The sequence below is a fragment of the Rhinichthys klamathensis genome, unplaced genomic scaffold (assembly GCF_029890125.1).
Source record: "Rhinichthys klamathensis goyatoka isolate OS25496 unplaced genomic scaffold, OSU_Roscu_1.1 h1tg000182l_1, whole genome shotgun sequence".
NCBI classification, from domain to species: Eukaryota; Metazoa; Chordata; class Actinopteri; order Cypriniformes; family Leuciscidae; genus Rhinichthys; species Rhinichthys klamathensis.
In genome coordinates, this window is record NW_026606710.1 from 640,813 (window position 1) to 662,440 (window position 21,628).

At 37.0% G+C, this 21,628-nt stretch overlaps 1 protein-coding gene across 2 annotated transcripts in view; it reads left to right on the forward strand.

Annotated features, from left to right (window-relative positions):
• pdlim5b (PDZ and LIM domain 5b) overlaps positions 1-21,628 on the forward strand; it is a 109,243-nt gene that overhangs the window by 52,635 nt on the left and 34,980 nt on the right. Inside the window, exons 4-9 of one of the 2 annotated variants that reach the window (XM_056261422.1) lie at positions 9,355-9,388; positions 16,119-16,135; positions 17,291-17,311; positions 17,397-17,411; positions 17,504-17,670; positions 18,095-18,125. In XM_056261422.1, the coding sequence (XP_056117397.1) occupies positions 9,355-9,388; positions 16,119-16,135; positions 17,291-17,311; positions 17,397-17,411; positions 17,504-17,670; positions 18,095-18,125 (285 nt within the window). Of the gene's footprint in view, positions 1-9,354; positions 9,389-10,801; positions 11,392-16,118; positions 16,136-17,290; positions 17,312-17,396; positions 17,412-17,503; positions 17,671-18,094; positions 18,126-21,628 lie in introns of both variants that reach the window. The other variant, XM_056261421.1, reaches the window with a different exon arrangement.

The window sequence follows — 21,628 nt, forward strand, 5'->3', positions numbered from 1 at the left end:
GAAAAACCTGTTGTTTTCGTGTTTATTTGTATGTGTATTTCATTTTATTTTAAAAAAAAACAACTCTTTTTTTTTTATATTTTGTTTTTATTAGTAGTGTTTATTTTTTGTATATTACTTTTGTTGTTAATGTTTTAATTTACCTTTTTAAAATATAGTTTATATATATATATATATATATATATATATATATATATATATTAGTGCTGTCAAACTATTAAAATATTTAATCGCATTAATGTCATAGTTAACTCGCGATTGATCGCACATTTTTATCTATTCTAAATGTCTCTTGATTTCTTTTTGTCCCATTATTTTTTTCTCATTTTAATGCTCTTATCAGCATGGAAAAGTGGATCGGCTTGCTTTGTGCAAATGTTTTTTATTGAAAACAACATTGGCATATACTGTGTTCAATTTCACACTAACATTCTCACTTGGAGCAAATAATCTCTCACACAATGCAACACTGTCCATCAATAAAAGGGTGAAAGAAATACTGATGAGGTCCTGATATTGACGAGGGGGCGGAGGATTCGCATCAGCTGTGTGTGTGTGTGTGTGTGTGTGTGTGTGCTTGGCCATCATCAAGTGGTGTTTCAGACTGGACGTGCTGTGATGATGATAGCTCAGTTCACAACGACAAAACACACAGATCACTTTGGTCTCGTCAATGGAACCATTTGGCAACTTTTTAAAAGTAAACTTTCCATTCAGAATCTTATTGGCATCCATTTCGGCGTCTCGCGCTCGTCATCCACTCAAAACGTAACGTTAACCAACTATTTGGCCGGCTCGCAAGCCCAAACAAGTGTGTGCGTCGTGCCTGTTGTTTTGTTTCCGGTCTAGCTAGATTTAAACCATATTTAAAAAAGGGTAAATTAAAACATAATTCGTTTTTTTATATATATAAATTAGTGCTGGGCAACGATTAAAAAATTTAATCGCGATTAATCGCATTGTTACGCGCAAAATTGAATAATGAATTCTAAAGTAGTGTATTGCGCACTTTTGATTTAAATGTACTGCTACAAAAGTGCCATAACATGTGGTTTGCAAAAACTTTAAACAAATAAGGTGCTTTTATACCAGCAGTATTCCCTTTACACAGTATCAATAAAATATTTCTTGTAAATCTCAACTTAAACATTAATGTAATCAAATCAAATATTTAAACAAAGCTATTTGCCACTGCCAGTGCATTACCTTTTATCTAGCTTGTTAAAACGAGTCCAGTTTTATTGGGGTTTTTTTTCTGAACAGGTATCTTGTATCAGGGAGCAGCAGAAACATATCTGTAGTGGTCATGACCTCTGACTACATAGACTAAGTCGACCAACGTTACTTCTCTGATAGCAGCTTAGGTTTGGTCATGGCATGCCATGGTTTCCCACGTAAGATTACATTAAACAGAGATAAAGCCCAATTTATACTTCTGCGTCGAACTCACGCCGTAGCTGTGTAGCGCGCGTACCCTGACGTGCATCTCCAAAAATGTAACGTCAATTCTACGCGTACCGCAAGCGCTGTGATTGCTAGAACCGCTCCCCGGGTTTCACACTCTCCCTCTGCATGTGTAATTGCGCGTCAACGCGGACAACGACGCAGATATAGAAATGAAAACCAACGCGTAGTCTATAGCGTAGAGGCTCCGGCGTAAGTCCGACGCAGAAGTATAAATCAGCCTAGAGTGAGGTGAAGTGGTCGAGCACCGGTGCAGCGACAAGCGGGTGCGTTCCTGTGAAACTGTTGCGGTCATGCTCGCCTCACGCACGCGCGTTGCCGAAGTTGAATTGTCTAACTTTTTTGTACACGACGCGCAGCACAAATCATTGGAAGAGATACTGATCCTCGGCTCGCTGTTTGTGAGTTTCCAGAATCTAAATAGTTATCAGGACATCAACAGAAGGGCATTCACATGGCAGAGCATCCCCGCTAAACTACACGCAGGCCTATCAGGTAAAGTTATGTATAATTTTAATTTAAGTTAAAAAGGCTACAGCTGCGTAGCGCACAGAAGCCGGTGCCATGGTTACTATCCATAGAGCGCCTGTCATTCACTCGCGGAGCGCTGTCTCCCTTTCTGTTCACCTGAGAGAACCTGCCAAAGCCTCTCCACTGCTGGTTTGGGTGGGTTATTTGCTGGCTGACCAACATCCCACCCCTCCTGTGATCATGGTTTGACTGTAGGCCTATGTGTATTCAGAGGCAGTGTGCAACGGACTTTCAAAATAATAATAAAAAAACCTCTGCGTTAACGCGCGATAAAAAAATTGTCGGCATTAATTAATAAATGCGTTAACGCGATAATAACGCGTTAACTTGCCCAGCACTAATATATATATATACAGTATATATAATTTTTTTTTCTTTTTTTTTTTTTCTTGTGCAGATCAATAATATTGTTGAATATTAAACTAAGCAACTAGACTAGTTGTCCCCAACTAAGCAAGCCGAAAGCCAAAGGTGAAAAGGAAAAAAACTCAATCAGGTTTTACTTCCATAATGCGACATTTCATGTTGAAAAATGATGAACGATGTGCTAAACGTGTTAATCTTGATTTCATGATGACTTTAATCATGCTTTAATCGTGTGTTTCTGTAAGCAGATTCTGAGAAACACAGAAAAGCATTTGAAAATGAAAGATGGTCTCTCGACTGCTCCTGAACGTTCCTGCATTAACGGTGTAATCGCTCCATTAACACACACTAACGTGTCACTTTAATAAACTGATTTTACGAGGTGATTCTGTACGAAACCCTCCGTTGTTTAGTTTTGCCAGGATCGTTCATTCTTCGGCTAAAGGCATGAAACTGATCCAGCATAATGGAGTAATGTTTGGATACGCATGTGCAATAACTGCTGAAGTCGTCCCAGTACGTGTCCTACTGTGTTCTCTATTTAGGGAAGACTCTTAAACTAGTACACATGATAATTCACATGATGATGAGTCTCTCCAAGTCTCTGAGCTGAAACGCAGATATGGTGTCTCTCTGAGGCGTAGTCTGGAAAGCTCCACGTGAAGCGCTGTATGAGGTTTCCATGGCACACCCGGCGCTCCGGTGTTCATCACACGCATCAGCTGCTGACCCGAGCTCACGCCACAGGCCTCGTGCATGAGCTCACTTCCCCTTTACACACACTCTTTCTGCTCAGTCTCACACTCACTTCTGACCAAATCAACTTTAGAGATTTGTCAATGTTTTTTTTTATTGATTTTATCATGACTTATGTTTTTTATTTTTAATGTTTTTTTTTTTTTTAATTTCTTTCATATTTGTTTTATTTAATATTTCATTTTATTTCATTTCATGTTTTAATATTTTATTTTTATAACTAAAAATTATGCTCTCAAGCTATATTATATTGTTTTATTTTATATTTTATGTAATTGTGTTCATTTTATTTAAAAAAATGTTTTATTATTCTATGTATATTCATTCTATTTCAATGCCAACATAAAATATATATATATTTTTTTAAATATAAAAATATTTATTAATTAAATTTGATTAAATATGGCAAATTTATTTGTCTTTGTTTTATTTGCGTCAAAAAGACTTTTTTTTTTTTCATTTTTTTTTTTTCATTTCTGATTATTTTATTTCTATTATATTTGTTTATTTAGTATTTCATTTTGTTTTAATATTTCATCTTATATTTGTATTTATTTTGCTACACTATTAGCTACTATACTAACAAAAATGATGCTCAAGCTGACAACAGTTTTGTTTTTATATTTTTTATATTGTTTTATTTTATATTTTATTTAATTTGTTTAATTTAATTTTATTTGTATTCTATGTATATTCATTATCTTACAATGCCAATATAAAATATTTTTATTTTTTATATATATTTATTTATTTATTAAATTGTAAATATTAAATGTGGCAAATTTATTTGTCTTTATATTGTTTTATTTGCGTCAAAAAGCCGAAATAAAAATTAAATTAAAGACGAAATGGTTACAGTTATATAATATCCAAAACAGTTACAACATAAAAATGTTGTTACTGATGTTGATAATTTTTATACAGAGTGTGGCACAATTATTTATTATATATATATAAAATGTGGCAAATGATTTTATTTTTCTCTGTTTTGAACATTGTCTGACATTGTCTAACAGATAAAGAAGTTACACTCTGTATTCGGTGTCAAACATTTCAGCCTGTATGATCACTTCCCTATTCCACATTATTTATCATTTCATCCCGTTATATATGATGTTTTTATTTGCGAGTCCATTTCCAGTGGATCCCTCTGGAGCTGATAATGAGTCTCTTGAAATGTGGTGTGGTGTATATTAGTTGTGGCGGTGTGGAAGGACCGTGAAAGGAAAAGCCATTTTCTCTGTGAGAGGATGGAAACGCAGGTATTTGACATCAGAGCTTTATAAGCTGAATAACAGCTCGCAGTTCCCGGCTGATTTCACTCATCTTCCTCCTCAGGCTCCCCGTATGCCAGAAACATTATCAAACATCTGTGTGTGTGTGTGAGAGATATGAGGAAACCCTACTGTGCATTTTATTTTATTTCTGTTTTTATTAATTGTATTATTATTATTTCTAACCTATTTTATGTGTATGTTATTGTTTTGTGTTTTTCTTTTTTCTTTTGTGTTGCTATTTTAATGTATTTTCTTTTCTTCTTTTTTATTTGGTTTTAAAATTTTACCTTTTTTTTATATATATATATTTTTATATTGTATTTTATGTTATGTTTTTTATTTCTGTTTTGCATTTCATATTGAATTTTATGCCTTTATTTATTTATTTTTACTTTTTGTTTTTGCTTTTATATATTTTGTTTTTGGTTTAGTTTAATTGTTTTATTTTGTTTTATATATTTTTTAATTTTGTAGTTTTATATTTTTTATTTATTTTTATTTATTTAGTTATTCTTTATTTTGTTTAGTCTGTAGTCATAATTATTTTCATATAAAAAATTAAGTGTTTGTGTGTATTTAAGTGGTGACTGATGCAGAAAACAGCGTTTTCTCAGTTTCACGTCACGAGTCTCTGTTTATTTTGGCTTGTGGAGTGTTTCGCCGCCGCCTGCATTTTTCCCAGCGTGTCCCGTCAGTATCAAACCCTGGGGCAAAACGGCGTGTTTGTGAAAGCTTTTCCTGGATTGTCCTGTTCGCTTTCATTCTGTTCTTTTAAAAGGCATACTTTTATTTTGTATTTTTTTCATATTTGTGCATTTTATTTGCCCTTGCCATTTTTTTTTTTTTTATATATACTTTTGAATTTTATTTTTGTATTTTATTTTGGTTACTTCATAATCATTATAATTCTCTCCCATTGGAATAAAGAAACTATAAAAAAGAATATTAAATTCAATAAAAACACCAGAGAGAAAGCATACAGTCAACTTGCAGATTGAAGAATGATCCTGGTTCATTCAAATACAAAAAATATTTTATTTTTGTTTTAGGATAGGTTTGTAACAATTATAATTATTTTCCATTTAATAAAATAAAACAAAACAATATATATAACCTAAAAGCAGTGGTAGAGGAAGCAGGATCATCTTCCTCTCCGCCGCTTCTATTGTTCATGTTTGTCCCCATGAGTGTTGATTATTGCTCTGTGTGTGAGCGCCTTTAACTTCCTTCTGCAAGTGTTTTCTTTGTGTTCCCAGCACTCCACCTTTGCTCCTTATTATAACACAAGTAGGACCGTCGGGCACAGAAGAACCGGCCTTGCAGAAACTGCTCGGCTTTCCTAATATGGAAGCGATTGAGGATGCGGAACGAATCCGCAGTTTCGTAGGAAGCGAAGGCCTGTTTGTCGCCTGTTTTGAGGACGGAGGTTGTTTGTGAGGAATGTGGAGGTCGTGTCGGATGTGATGTTGATTAATGAGGACGAATGAAGCCGTCTAGACAGTGTGACGAGAATGCACTGATAAACCAGAACATAAAGTACGTCTGTGAGCTCTTGAAAAACAAAACATCTCCAATGCACAAACCCTGATGCACTTTCACTGGAGGTTTGTTGACACAGGCGTTTTTCAGATTGTGTTTGGGTCACAATGATGGGAACACGGCTGGATTTAACTATTGTTTCAGGGCTCCAGGCATATGCAACCATTTTTTTGTTTTAATTTTGCAAGTTCAAATTTGACCAGTGTTGGGCAAGCTACTTAGAAAATGTAGTGAGCTAAGCTAGCAGTTACTCTACATTAAATGTAGCTTCACTACACTGAAGCTACCACCCTGGGAAATGTAGCAAGCTAACGCTACAGCGATATGGCAAAAGTAGTTCACTACATCTAAGCTATTTTAAATTTTTTTATATTAAACCAACTTCATTCCAAGTCAATGCTATCTCGGTGATCAATAAAACTGTCAATCAAACATATAGACGGGCATCATATGTCAGTTCACTTGTTTATTCAACAACTGTTCCAAACCAATTTGGCAAAAAAAAAAAAAACATAACATAACTATATAAAACTATAACAAAACCAGGTGTCAAGAGTGTGTATCTTTTCCCATTAAGTACAGTTCTCACGTGTCAGCCCAAGGATTGATTCTGGGTTTATGAGCTATACTGGGACCAGCCACCGGGGGGCGATCGAGACTCTGGGTTTATGAGCTATACTGGGACCAGCCACCGGGGGGCGAGTGAGACTCTGGGTTTATGAGCTATACTGGGACCAGCCACCGGGAGGCGATCGAGACTCTGGGTTTATGAGCTATACTGGGACCAGCTACCGGGGGGCGATCGAGACTCTGGGTTTATGAGCTATACTGGGGGGGGGGGGGGGGGGGCGATCGAGACTCTGGGTTTATGAGCTATACTGGGACCAGCCACCAGGGGGCGATCGAGACACTGGGTTTATGAGCTATACTGGGACCGGCCACCGGGGGGCGATCGAGTCACTGGGTTTATGAGCTATACTGGGACCGGCCACCGGAGGGCCTTCGAGACTCTGGGTTTATGAGCTATACTGGGACCAGCTACCGGGGGGCGATCGAGACTCTGGGTTTATGAGCTATACTGGGACCAGCCACCAGGGGGCGATCGAGACACTGGGTTTATGAGCTATACTGGGACCAGCTACCGGGGGGCGATCGAGACTCTGGGTTTATGAGCTATACTGGGACCAGCTACCGGGGGGCGATCGAGACACTGGGTTTATGAGCTATACTGGGACCAGCCACGGGGGGGCGAGTGAGACTCTGGGTTTATGAGCTATACTGGGACCAGCCACCGGGAGGCGATCGAGACACTGGGTTTATGAGCTATACTGGGACCAGCCACGGGGGGGCGAGTGAGACTCTGGGTTTATGAGCTATACTGGGACCAGCCACCGGGGGGGGATCGAGACACTGGGTTTATGAGCTATACTGGGACCAGCCACCGGGGGGCGATCAAGACACTGGGTTTATGAGCTATACCGGGATAAGCCACCGGGGGGGGATCGAGACACTGGGTTTATGAGCTATACTGGGACCAGCCACCGGGGGGCGATCGAGACTCTGGGTTTATGAGCTATACCGGGACCAGCCACCGGGGGGCGATCGAGACACTGGGTTTATGAGCTATACTGGGACCAGCCACCGGGGGGGGAACGAGACACTGGGTTTATGAGCTATACTGGGACCAGCCACCGGGGGGCGATCGAGACACTGGGTTTATGAGCTATACTGGGACCAGCCACCGGGGGGCGATCGAGACACTGGGTTTATGAGCTATACTGGGACCAGCCACCGGGGGGCGATCGAGACACTGGGTTTATGAGCTATACTGGGACCAGCTACCGGGGGGCGATCGAGACACTGGGTTTATGAGCTATACTGGGACCAGCCACCGGGGGGGGAACGAGACACTGGGTTTATGAGCTATACTGGGACCAGCCACCGGGGGGCGATCGAGACACTGGGTTTATGAGCTATACTGGGACCAGCTACCGGGGGGCGATCGAGACACTGGGTTTATGAGCTATACTGGGACCAGCCACCGGGGGGGGAACGAGACACTGGGTTTATGAGCTATACTGGGACCAGCCACCGGGGGGCGATCGAGACACTGGGTTTATGAGCTATATTGGGACCAGCCACCGGGTGGCGATCGAGACACTGGGTTTATGAGCTATACTGGGACCAGCCACCGGGGGGCGATCGAGACACTGGGTTTATGAGCTATATTGGGACCAGCCACCGGGGGGCGATCGAGACACTGGGTTTATGAGCTATACTGGGACCAGCTACCGGGGGGCGATCGAGACACTGGGTTTATGAGCTATACTGGGACCAGCCACCGGGGGGGGAACGAGACACTGGGTTTATGAGCTATACTGGGACCAGCCACCGGGGGGCGATCGAGACACTGGGTTTATGAGCTATATTGGGACCAGCCACCGGGTGGCGATCGAGACACTGGGTTTATGAGCTATACTGGGACCAGCCACCGGGGGGCGATCGAGACACTGGGTTTATGAGCTATATTGGGACCAGCCACCGGGGGGCGATCGAGACACTGGGTTTATGAGCTATACTGGGACCAGCTACCGGGGGGCGATCGAGACGTTTTGGCTTCACTTTTCAGGGCACGCTTGGTTTGCACGGACAAACTTGGAGTTGTGAGGAGGTGCGGAGCCTCATAGAAATTTGGTCTGATGACTATATTAGGTCCCAACTTTCACAAACTCGAAGAACAGCGAAATTTTCGCTTTGTTTAGCGAACCGCTCAGGGAAAGGGGCTTTCATAGATCTGGGGAATTTTCCCGCACGTTAATTCTGACCAATCGAAGTGCAGTTATGGAACTACGTTCGAGACACATCTGTCACGTGACTGCATTTTGGTTCGTTTCATCAACTGATTCGGACCAGAGCAATCAGTGTGGTGTGAAAAGGAACCAAAACGACTGAAAATGATTCAAAGTATCATTTTTCGCCCTTGATCCGGACCAAATGAACCGAACTACAGATGTGACAGCACCCTAAGTCACCGAAGAGCTTCCAAACCACCTAAAGATTCCTCTGGAAATCTCATAAGTCACTTCAGATACTAAAGCATTACGGCTCTTCAGAGACTGAACTTGTTTTACACCGTGAAGACAGCTTGTGTAGTTATTCCTGCCTGGCCTCGTATGGCAGGGGATGCTGGGATTGAATGCCATAGTTTGCTCTCTGCTTTATTTATGGCCTGTGTAATGTAGCGTACAGTGGGAGCTGCAGTTTGTTTGAATGGCAGCCAGAATAGAGTCCTTATTCAAACAATATCAAGAGTCTCTGTCAAACTAGTCCCATTATTTACATATTTACATGCTGACTTTTATTCATTCAGTGTTGCATTGTGTTTTACAATCAATGTTAAATATCTGTTTTGTCTTTGCAGATCTTCCAGTGTCACTAAAAGGGAGACCCCAAAGGTATGTACCTTCAAAATAATCATAATATAAACATGTAATGCGTGTCCTAACTAGATGCATTTCCAGTATCAAGTACTGGATTAGTGTGTTTAAATGTATAATAAAGTGCTAATAATTACCCCCCCCCCCCCCCCCCTTAGCTTGTTATAATGCATCATGTAGCTGACGGAAGACAAGTTGTTCTTCATTCATGATGTCAAAATATAAACTTACTTCAAAAAAATATAAATTGTGTTTTTGTCAAAGACTCGATGATCGAGTCCATCAACACCTCAAAGCTTCACAGTCGTTCCCTCTTTAAGGGTTCAACATTTCTTTCAGTAACGTTAGGCAGTTTTGATTTATATGCAGTTTGATGATTGAGATATTTGACATGTGCGTCAGCGATGCTTCTATCGCTCGTTTCTGCTTCTTCTCCTCCTGTGTTTTGATCAGGAGATTCTGTACTCTTTCAGAAGAAGTGTAATAGCGCCCCCTACTGTATAACACCGAAAACACGGATTGCTCGTCAATAGCAGGGAAAGAGTTGAGAACACATTTAAATGTATGGTGAGTTTGGACCAATTAGATTTCACTGTGGGCGGGGTCTCCTAGTGCATTGTGACGGATTATAAATGAGGTAACCAATAAAACGTCTTGATCCAAATCAGTTGTTGCGGCGGGTGAGGTTTATAGCTTTGCATCACGCCTGGTTAGGACACGCATGTGACGTGTATAGCATTTTTGAAATGCCTGATCTGTTGCATGACACTGAAGAACTGAGTATTTCTGCTTCCCCTCATTACAGTTCATTTCTGCACTGAGAAAGTTGGTGTAGAATTTAATTTGAAACAATTTTCCCATAAATTGCTAGTAAATTTCACAAATGATTACAATGAAACGACACAATGAATTAAGCGTGAAATTTTGAAGTATGAAAACTGAAATAGTATTTTCTTGTAATATTTGTTTTATTTACAACTTGGAAAAATAATTTTTTGCTGTGTGGGGCATTATTTTAATTTTTATGGTATTTGTTTCTAATATTTGTAATATGTTCAAGTAAAACCAAGGAAATTTAAAAGAAAAAAATAATGTAACAGAAATTTCGGATTGAAATATGCACAATATTAAGTTAATGTAATGATCAACATTGTCAACAGAACTCATGAAAATAATGTTTGCAACTTAAAAGGTTTGATTAAATCAAATAAATTAGATTTGCAACCACACTCAAAAAAATGCTGGGTTATTTTAACCCCAACGTTGGGTCAATATGGACAAACCCAAACGTTGGGGTTAAAATAACCCAGCATTTTTTAGAGTGTGTGCATTTAGGTTTAGTGTGCGTTAAGGCTGTAACGAGGGGGCGTGGCTCCTGCATGCGTGTGCTGTGACGTGAGCATGTTGCATGTGTTTCATCACTTCCTGTAGGAGGAACCACTGGAGATCATAAAGCCTGTGCCCATCAGCCAAACGCCTGCAGCCGCCACCAGTCTCGCCCCGGGCAGCAACGCGTACAATAAAACTGCACGGCCCTTCGGCGGGGCCCCTAGTACGGTTCGCTCCATCAGCCCGTCCCTGACACCCGTCGCACCCAAAGCCTCGATCCCCTCCGCATCTTCTGCATTCACTCCAGCGGCTCCTTCCCAGCCGCCGCCGCCTCCTCAACCACCCTTCCCACTCGGTGGCTCCGCCCACCGGTCATCTAGCTCCGCCCCTAAACCCGCCCCCTTTGCAAACTCGTCATCCACTTCCTCTGGCTCCGCCCACCGCTCATCTAGCTCCACCCCTAATCCCGCCTCTGGCCGCTCCCCCTTCGCCAGCTCGTCCTCCACTTCCTCCTCTGGCTCCTCCTCCCCGGCGAGAGTGACAGCTCCTCCCCCTCCGGCCCCCGTCGTCCCTCAACCCTCCGTCTATAACACGCCCATCAACCTCTACTCCAATGTGAATGCGTGCGAGGTGGCCATGGGCCAAAGACGTGGCCTGATGGAGAGTAAAGGCACTGGGGAACATCATAACGGGTAGGTTTGACCAATCCACTTCCAGTTCTTCATACTTCTGTTTCCTTCGTTTACTCTTCCTCGCTTTTCTTTAAAGATTACATATTATGCCCCTTTTCACAAGATGTAATATAAATCTATGGTGTCCCCAAAATGTGTCTGTGAAATTTTAGCTCAAAGATAATTTATTATAGCTTGACAAATTTGCCCCATTTTAGGTGTGAGCAAAAACACGCCGTTTTTGTGTGTGTCCCTTTAAATGCAAATGAGCTTCTGCTCCGCCCCTGTTCACAAGAGGGCGGAGCCTTTACACGAGCTTCAGATACAATAACAAAACATGCAAATCCGAACTAGAGCAGCTTTCATCTACTTATTACACATCTTTATGATGATTATATATATATATTTTATCTTCTCCAGAGATCCCTGGTTGAAAACAGACATGTGTTTAATGCAGCTGGGTTTAAAATAAGGAATATAAAACTTGTGGTTAGGTTAAAGCTCTTAAAAATGAATTACGCAGTGTCTTATTTGTCTAAATAATCCTTTTGAAGTGAGACTACTGTTCTACACAGATGAGTTCTGCTGATCTGTTGCTTACGTAATCGCTGTTGGTTGAGTTTGCTCGTGTAAACAGTGCTTTATGGATGGTTACATCATTTTTTAATTGTCACAAATGCTGTTTTTGGTGCTGAAATGCATTTGGATGGGAGTTACAGTCCACGGGATGTTTTGAACACTAGACAATACACACACAGCTCTCTGTGGGGAAGCGTATGGGAAAGTTGGGCGTCAACTTGGGAAAAAAGTGATGGTTTGAGCGAGTGACTCACTCATTCCTTTTATTATTAACAGGCATTTCTAGATGAGTATTTTCATTTATTTTATTTATTTATTTATTATTCAATTTATTTGTTTTATTTTAGATTCGTTTTATATTTGTATATATTTAATATTTAATTATTAGTATTAATTATTATTTAAAGGGAAATGCTACTAGATATACTTGTGAATTTGCTACTCTTGCAAGAATTAATGAACACTGCAAAAACAATTTATATATATATTTTTAGTTAAAAATTATATATATTTTATGTTGGTATCTATTTTTATTTTTATCTATTTTTATGTTTAATTACTATTTAATTATTATTAATTTAATTATTTAAATAATTAAAAAATATATATTTTTAATGTATTTGTATCTATTTTATTTCATATTTATTTATGAATTTAATTATTAATTGTATTTATTTATTTAAATTGAAGTATTAAACTTTAGTGTGTAACCTTGTTTTTTTTAAACATTTTCTTCTGAAATGTCTTAAGTTTAAAAGCACATTTTTCATGCCTTCCCCATATGTGGTCTTGTTTTCATAGATGGGTTTTATTTACTCACTCACTTTAGTTTTGACTTGGAAGTCAACAGCAGATCAAAGAAAACTCGTAAAGCGGTAATGAGTCTGTCTGAGACCGAGCGCGCTCCCTCTCATGTGGTTTTAGTGATCCTAGTAAACATGTAAACTGTGTGTCCCACATGCTGAGACTCGGATAAACAAAACGCTCTGCTTGAAATTCTGACCACAGGAGGAGAGGAACGAGCAGCGGTTAATTCCTTGTTTTGGACACGTTCCTCATAATATATTATTATGAGCTTCCTAATCCCAGTGATGGTGAAGTCAACAGGAAAAAGGGAAGAACAGCTCGACCTTTTGCTGTGACAGACTCAATCCCAGGAACGCTGATGGATTATCCAGAGAGATCCTCTCTTCCTTTTGTCCTGATTGTCTTAAAGGGATCGTTATCCCAAAATAATGTTAACCCTTAAACGCGTACCTCGGGTCTTTATTGACCCGGGACTACACTCATTTTTTAAAGTTAGACATCAACCTCCTTAGTATTACTCAATTTATTAATTATGAAAATATAACAAGAATAAATATATATATAAAAGGATGTCTGTTTTTGTAAAAAGTGCATTGGGTCGCTAGTGACCCGATGTATGTAATAGTGGAAGTATTTATTTTCCGATGACTGAATAAGTGCAATTCACCTTTATTCCTCAAGGTGGCAGTGTTTGATACACTAATTACGTGATGTTTCACTCATAATCACTGCAGGCATTAAACAAGAATACATGAGTATAATGAAAAAACCATTGGACTATGAACTACTTTTATGATATTTTATGGGGTTTTATTTTTGGGTTGTTTTTGTTGTATAGAAGCAGCTTTAAAATTTAGCTTAACAGTTTGTGTTCCACTGAAGAAAGTCAGACATATAAGTTTGGAACAGCATTAAAAGTCGAGTACATGCAGGATGAAACAGATTTTACATTTTTTGGGTAAACCGTCTCTTTACATCATAGAGGCCTCATAAGAGCATCGTGTTCAGTCTGAATTAGATTTGAAACATCAGTGAGACATTAAAGTGAGTGAACCCTTTTGACCAGAAATATTTACTTGAACTCTTAATTATCAAGGGTTTTTAAGTTATCAGTGTAGTAATTGAACAACAGCTTCGCACGTTCACGGATCTCTGGTGTCGGTTAATGGTCACATTGTTTTTCATGTTTTTTTATTATATTTTAATCATTTTTTATTTATTTAACTTTTATATGATTTAATTATTAGTTATTTTTATTAGTTATATAAAATATTATTTTAGTGTTTTTTTATTTTTTTTATTTTAATAATTATTCATTTTAATTTAACAGTTATGATTTGTATTTGTTTTAGTCTTAGTTTTTTATTAGTAAGTTTTTATTTTTAATACAAATTTATTTTAATTGAACTTTTTTATAATTTAATTACTATTTTTTTGTATTTGTTTTATTAGTTTGTTTGTTGATTAATTATAATTAATTGCTTTATTTTGATTTCTATTCATTTTAAAGTTATTTTAATTTTTTTGTAAAATTTTTAGTTTTATTTTGATTTATTTTTAATTCAATAATTATATCAATTGCTCCTTTTAATTTAACATGTATTACTTAATAATTAGGTATTATAATTTTAATTGTAGATTTTTATGAGTAAGTGATTTATTTTGATTGCATTCATTTAATTTATTTTTGATTTTATTATTAATAACGTTCATTTTAAATGAACTTTTATTATTTATTAGTTATTTTTACAGGTTTTTTAAATTTATTTGAAAAAGATTTTCCATTTGTTCAATGAAAAATACTTCTATTATCAATCCTCTTTAATGTTAATTTCAACATAATACATTAAATTTAAAAGTTGTTTCTGTTAATATTATGTAATGGCCGTGAGCTGACATGAACTAACAATCAACAGTATTTTTGTTAACGACGATTAATAAATACTGTAACAAATGTATTGCTTAATACTAAAATCGATCTATCTCATCTAGTGCTAACTAATGGGTCCTCATTATAAACTTGCTGTAATTATTTAAAAGTGATTTATTTTCATCTTTAAATAGACGTATATGTTGATTGAGTTAGACAGTGTGTGTTTACAGACGTCTGGTCACTGCTCCTCGTGTTTAGCCGTCCGCCTCGTCAGGAGTGTGTGTGTGAGATCCAGTGTGTGTGTGTGAGTTTCCAGCTGCGTTTACAGACTCCACTAATTAACATCCGCAGCCGGAGTGAGTTAAAGTCATTAACTCCACTGATGGAGGCGCAGGCTCTTCTGTGTTCGGTACTCCACACACACGAGCGCTGGATCGAGGTGCGATCGGCCCAGTGTGTGTGTGTGTGATGCCTGAAACTCACTCAAGCACATGAACGCTGTAAGGGTTGCAGGCCTTAACACTGCATATATATATATAAATGCTGGGTTGTTTCAACCCAAATTTGGGTCAAATATGGACAAACCCAATGTAGGTTAAAAATGTAATTTTAAATTTTAACCCAACTTTCACTTTCACCTGTAAATCTTTTAATTACATTTTTAACCCAACATTTGGGTTTGTCCATATTTGACCCAAATTTGGGTTGAAACAACTCAGCATTTTTTAGAGTGTAATATATATATATATATATATATATATTTGATTTTTTTTTTTGTCTCGTTTACCTGTACAATATCTAAACATCTTTAAAACAAGATACATTTGGGTTTGAAGCAAATTATGAAAAAATAATAAGACTTATTATGATTTATGAATTATCTTTAGTGACTTAAAATAGATTTAGATTTTTTTTTATTTTAGCAGAATATTTAATACTTAGTGTTTTAAAATATAGTTTTATTTATTTATTCATTTGTTATTTAGAAGACTTTTATCCTTCGTTACTTAAAATAGATGTATACTTTTTATTATTTAAGCAAAATATTTTATCCTTAGTGACTTAGTTTGTTTTATATTTATTTAACTTTTTTTAGCACATCCTCTAAAGTGACTTACAAATGAGGAATAGAAGAATAGATTTATTTGACATGTATTTATTCTCTATTTTTTTTAAAGTTAGTTTATTATACACTAGCGTCAGATTTAGAGTACGGTCAACATGTTTAAATCGGCGACCTGAATAATAATTCAACATAACTTGATGCTCTCGCATTTGTGTACTTGTGTGAGTGTCTGTTCGGCCTGCATGTGTGTGAGTTTCTGCGTGTGTGTGTGTGTGTGTTTCTGCATGTGTGTGTGTGTGTTTCTGCATGTGTGTGTGTGTGTTTCTGCATGTGTGTGAGTTTCTGCATGAGGTTTGATGGTGATTCATTTCCTCTCAAACAGAAACACTTCAGATGTCTCTCTCTCTCTCTCTCTCTCTACAGGAGGAGCCCATGACAAAGTTAGTGTACTAGATGTGTGTGTGTCTGTGTTCTTTCACCGTCTCTAACCCAGCGACACACACACGATCACTCTCTATCTCTAGTGTTGCACAGAGGGGTTTAGATGAGGGTTTGAGGTCAGCATAGTGTGCTAGTGTTCATCATGTGCTGCTGTCAATCATCATGTGTCTGTGTGTTTATTCACGGCAGTGGCATTAATTCTCTTGTGTGTTGTATAAATAGCAGCGGTGACATTTACCTCCACATGCATTGTTACAGATGAGAGAGATTTACCAGGAAGTCGACACAGGTCAGCTAGTTAAACACTCGAGACAGTGGAGCCACCTAGTGTTAGCAGCCGGTACAGTTCATTTGTATTACAAGTTTATACAGTTCATACAGTACTCAGCATTTTGGCCTGACTTAAAATGTCTAATAAAATAATAATAATCATTTTTTAAAGTATTTTAGGAATTAATTTAGCAAGTTAAAAAAATTCTACATTTTAAATATTTTTTAATTCCATTTGTTGCCACTTTGTTCATTTACTAACAACTAAAGTCATAAAACATTTTTGTTACTTAAAATTAAATAAACATTCACTGAAATTAATATAATTATTTCAGTTAGCTGCGAATATTTCTCATTTTCATTTATTTTGACAAAAATAATAAAATTGACAAAAACAACATAATTACTAATACTTTAGAATTAAAACCAATATGTATAATAGAAAAAACAATATAAATAAAATAAAGCAAATTAAAAAAAAATGTTTAATTAAACTAAAATATATCTGATAATTCAAATAGCACAGGTTACTAAAAGACTACAAGTAATTTTCTATAAAAAAAATATTTTCCTTTTTAATGTGTAGAATATCAGCACTTATATTGACTATGAAATTTGGGATACTTTTTATTATTATTCAATTAAATTCAATACTTAATTAAAAGATATTCTGTATTTATAGGACACATCTTGAATTACATTGCATGCAGAATTTAAATAAACTTTATTTTGACAAATAAATTGTCAATTTATTTTTTTAATAAAAATTAACCCCCCCCCCCCCCCCACTAATAATAATAACAACAACAATAATAAATATCACCAATATATAAATAAATATAAAAATATAATAACAATATTTTCTTGACATTTTATTTCCATAGTGGACCTCAGAGTATTCTTAAGTAAGTAGAAACAGTCTTAATATGAATTATGGGGTGATTTTCCATCTCTTTTCTCTGATTCTCTTGATTTCTGTCTTTTCTTTAGAAAGACTCCTCCCAGGTAAACCGATCCCAGTGTTTTATATCCAGCTGTTGTTGTGTTGAATGTTTAGTGATGTAGTGTGTGTGTGTGTGTGTGTGTGTGTGTATCAGAACGGCCCGTAAGCCCGTGTCGGAGCCGGAGCTGAACCACGTGTCTCCGCCCAGTGACTCCAGTAAGAAGCGTCTGATGGAGGACACCGAGGACTGGCACCCGCGCACCGGCACGTCCCAGTCGCGCTCCTTCAGGATCCTGGCACAGATCACCGGCACAGAGAACGGTAGGAGCCGCTAAACTACACACTTTTAAAAGCTTAGAAGCTGCCATTCATGCTACAGGTGAAACTCGAAACATTAGAATATCGTGCAAAAGTTTATTTATTTCAGTAATTCAACTTAAAAGCTGAAACTAATATATTATATAGACTCATTACATGCCAAGTGAGATATTTCAAGCCTTTATTTGTTATAATCTTGATGATTATGGCTTACAGATATGAAAACCTTTTCACAATATACAAATTTTGAATTTGGGGTTTTCATAAGCTGTACGCCATAATCATCAAAATTATAACAAATAAAGGCGGTTACAATATTTGTAACGGTCAATATTGTGTTAAGTCCTTGAGCTCTTGAAAGGTGCTATATAAATAAAACGTATTATTATTATTATTATTCAAAGTCTTTCTTGCTTCTCTCCTCTAGATCAAGCTCAGGAGAACCGGCCTGGAAAGAAGTAAGTTCTGCGTCTCTCCATCAGATCAGATTATTCACACTCTTCTCTCGCAATATAGTGTATTAAAATTACATATTATATTTATAAATTCTATAATATTTTTTTAAATTATGCATTTTGGATTATATGACACTATACGTGTCTTTTATTTACTGTATATAAATATTATTATAAATATGTAAATATTATTACATTATTATTATTTTAATACATATTTTTTTATTATTAAAAACAACATTTATAAATATAAATTATTATTATTATTATTTTTAACTAGGCCTATATTTATGAAATGTAAATTATTAAATTATACAATTATGTATTATGTGTATTATATGGTAATGTGTATATATATTTTTGTATTTTTATTTATAAATATAATAAACCTATAACTATTATAATTGTATAGTATTATTAATATTATTAGTATTTTGAATATAGTATTTTTATTTATAAATATTATGTTTATGTATTACATTTATAAATAATATATAAATTAAATAATAAAATTATGCATTGTCTGTATTATATAACAAAATATATGTATATATTATGTATTATATTTATAAATATTTAAATATTATTATTATTATTATATATTATATTTATGTATTATATTCATTAAAAAAGTATAAATTATTAAATATAAGATTATACATTGTGTATTTTATTTATATATATAGGCTAATAGTACAAATATATGTAATTCGAAAATCGTAACACAATATTTACTCAAACATAATTTCAAAACTATAAAATGTAGTGTGTATCTGTTGACATCTGTTGGCGCTGATACGGTCCTGCCGATACACTGATCTGACACTAGAGCGCTACACACACACACACACACACACACACACACACACACACACACACACAAGCTCCACGTCCTCTCTGAAGCGGTTCGTGTTTCTCTGGTTTGCAGGATTATGAGGTTATCCTGAAGTTTGTGTCGTTTCACTCACTCTCTGTCCTCCTGCTTTCTGAAGCTGATCACTGTTGACTACAGCTGTGTAATCAGTTTATTTCCTCTCTGTCCTTCTCTCTCTGTGTATGTGTGTGTGTGTCAGAGTGAATAAAGTGGACCCAGAGCTGCTCCGGCCTCAGTACAACAAGCTGAGAGACTGGCATCATGGGGTCTCGGCCCGAGCGCTTAATATGTAGTAGATCCGTCTGATGCTCCGCTCAAACCTTCCGATCCCAAATCCGAAATATCCACACGCCTGTCAATCACAGAGAAACAGTCATGTGACTCGTGTGTCTCTTCACTGTGTGTGTGAAGGAGGGTCCTGTCGTCTGTCCTCTGCATGCGTGACCTGTGCTGTATCTGCATCTGTTTCTCCTCTGTATGTCTGGACTTTCTTTCATCGCTCAATAAAGCTTTTCTTTCGTCTTTCTGCATCTGGTGTGTCTTCTTTTCTCTTTCTTCTCCTCTGTTCTTGAACTGTGACTGTTGAAACGGCGTTTGGTTTAATGGTTGAGTTTTGAAAGATGAAACCAAAGATTCCATTAACAATTCTAGTTTCAGGAAGCATTTATATACACTATACTTTTCAAACATTTGGGATCAATATGAGCAGGGCCGTAGCTAGAGGATTCGGGGCCCCCTGAAAAAATATTGATGTGGGCCCCCACCACCCTCATCATATACTGTACAATAGATGAACATGGAGGCCCACATAACAGAAGATGGTGATGTTGTTGTAAAACCTTTATTTTAAAAGTTAAATGTTTATATAAAAATTACAACTAATAAAAAAAGCAAGAAATTGTTAAATAATAATAAAACCAATTTTTAAAAAGTAATAAATTTTTCCCCCTTCAGTCTGTTATAATTCATAAATCAAAAAGTAAACATTTAAAAAATTGACAAGAATGCAGTCTAATTCAAAAAATAAAAGCATTCATTGTCTTATTTTTTAATAAAGATAATATGGAACTGGTAATATTATTAAATAAAGCGAATAGGCTACATTTATTCATCCAAGTGCAGTGTGTTGTATTCGTGTTTTCTCGATGTTTTAAATATCATCAGCCGGCAGGTCAGATGCATAATGCAATGCGTCGTGACTCGTGTAATTTTTTTAAAACTCTAGTTACAGTACTGTAAAAAGACAGGAATTAATGCCGCGTTCCAGGCAACCTGTAACCCGTGTTTTTCCAACTCGTAACTGGGAGTACTTCGTTCCAGGCAACCTGTAACCCGTGTTTTCCCAACCTTATACCCGTGAAAGTGCACTGGAAGGGCAGTTAAACCCGTGACTTCCCACCCGTGAATTCGTACTAGATCGATGTACTCCCAGTTACGAGTTGAAAAAACACGGGTTACAGGTTGCCTGGAACGCGGCATTAGACCACGTAATCATTCGGTCGATTGCGGCGCGCACCGATAATAAAAAATGACTGTACACGGCAGACTGTAGACGGAAGTTTTCTAATTCCCAGCGAAATAACAATATATAACCGGTCTTTAAGAACGTCTTGATCGACTGGGATACAACCACTCTCCTTGCCTCTCTCTCCGTCTTTTCCTGGCATTTCTGGTTCCCTGATTTTTGTTTTCTTTTCCCCGACATTTTTCAGTCAGTCAGTCTCCTGCTCTTCCACCAAGTTCATCGTTAACTTCAGGCTGCCGCCTCAACTCTGATTGGTTCTGTTCACGAGCTGGGGTGGGACTTACAATTTTATTGGGTCCATCTGATGTTTGTCACTGACTCTGACTGAATAATTAATACATACTTTAGGTCGGACTAAACCATTTTTATGGAGGTAAGAGAAGCAGATATTTAGAAAAATATTTACCCAAATTGCACGTTTTTGTGGTTTTCATTTAAATCTCAGGCATACAACTAATATAAATATTATAATTATTCATACTATAGGGGCCTAAATATTACAACTGCTGGATTTTGTGGGGCCCCCTGGGCAGCGGGGGCCCCTATAATTGTCACCACCTTTCACCCCACTAGCGACGGCCCTGAATATGATATATATATTTTTTTTAAGAAACTTAAATTTATTATCAAGGGCACATTAAACTGATCAAAAGTGACAGTAAAGACATTTATAATGTTACAAAAGATTCTATTTCAAATAAATGCTGCTCTTTTAAACTTTATATTCAAAGAATCCAGAAAAATAAAATGTATCCGGTTCCACAAACTGTTTTGAACACTGATAATAATCATAAATGTTTCTTGAGCATCAGATCATCATATTAGAATGATTTCTGAAGGATCATGTGACACTGAAGACTGGAGTAATGATGCTGAACATTCAGCTTTGATCACAAGAATAAATTACACTTTACTGTATATTCACATAGAAAACAGCGGTTTAACATTGAAATAATATTTTTGTAGCACAATTTGAGTTTGCTCAGTGAGTCCCTCTGGCATTGAGTAATGATGCTCATTAACTATGCGCTTGTAGCCGAGCTGCACCAATCACATCGGGTTATCTGACAGAGGCGGGCCAGAGGCGAGATGACGACAGCGCTGTGA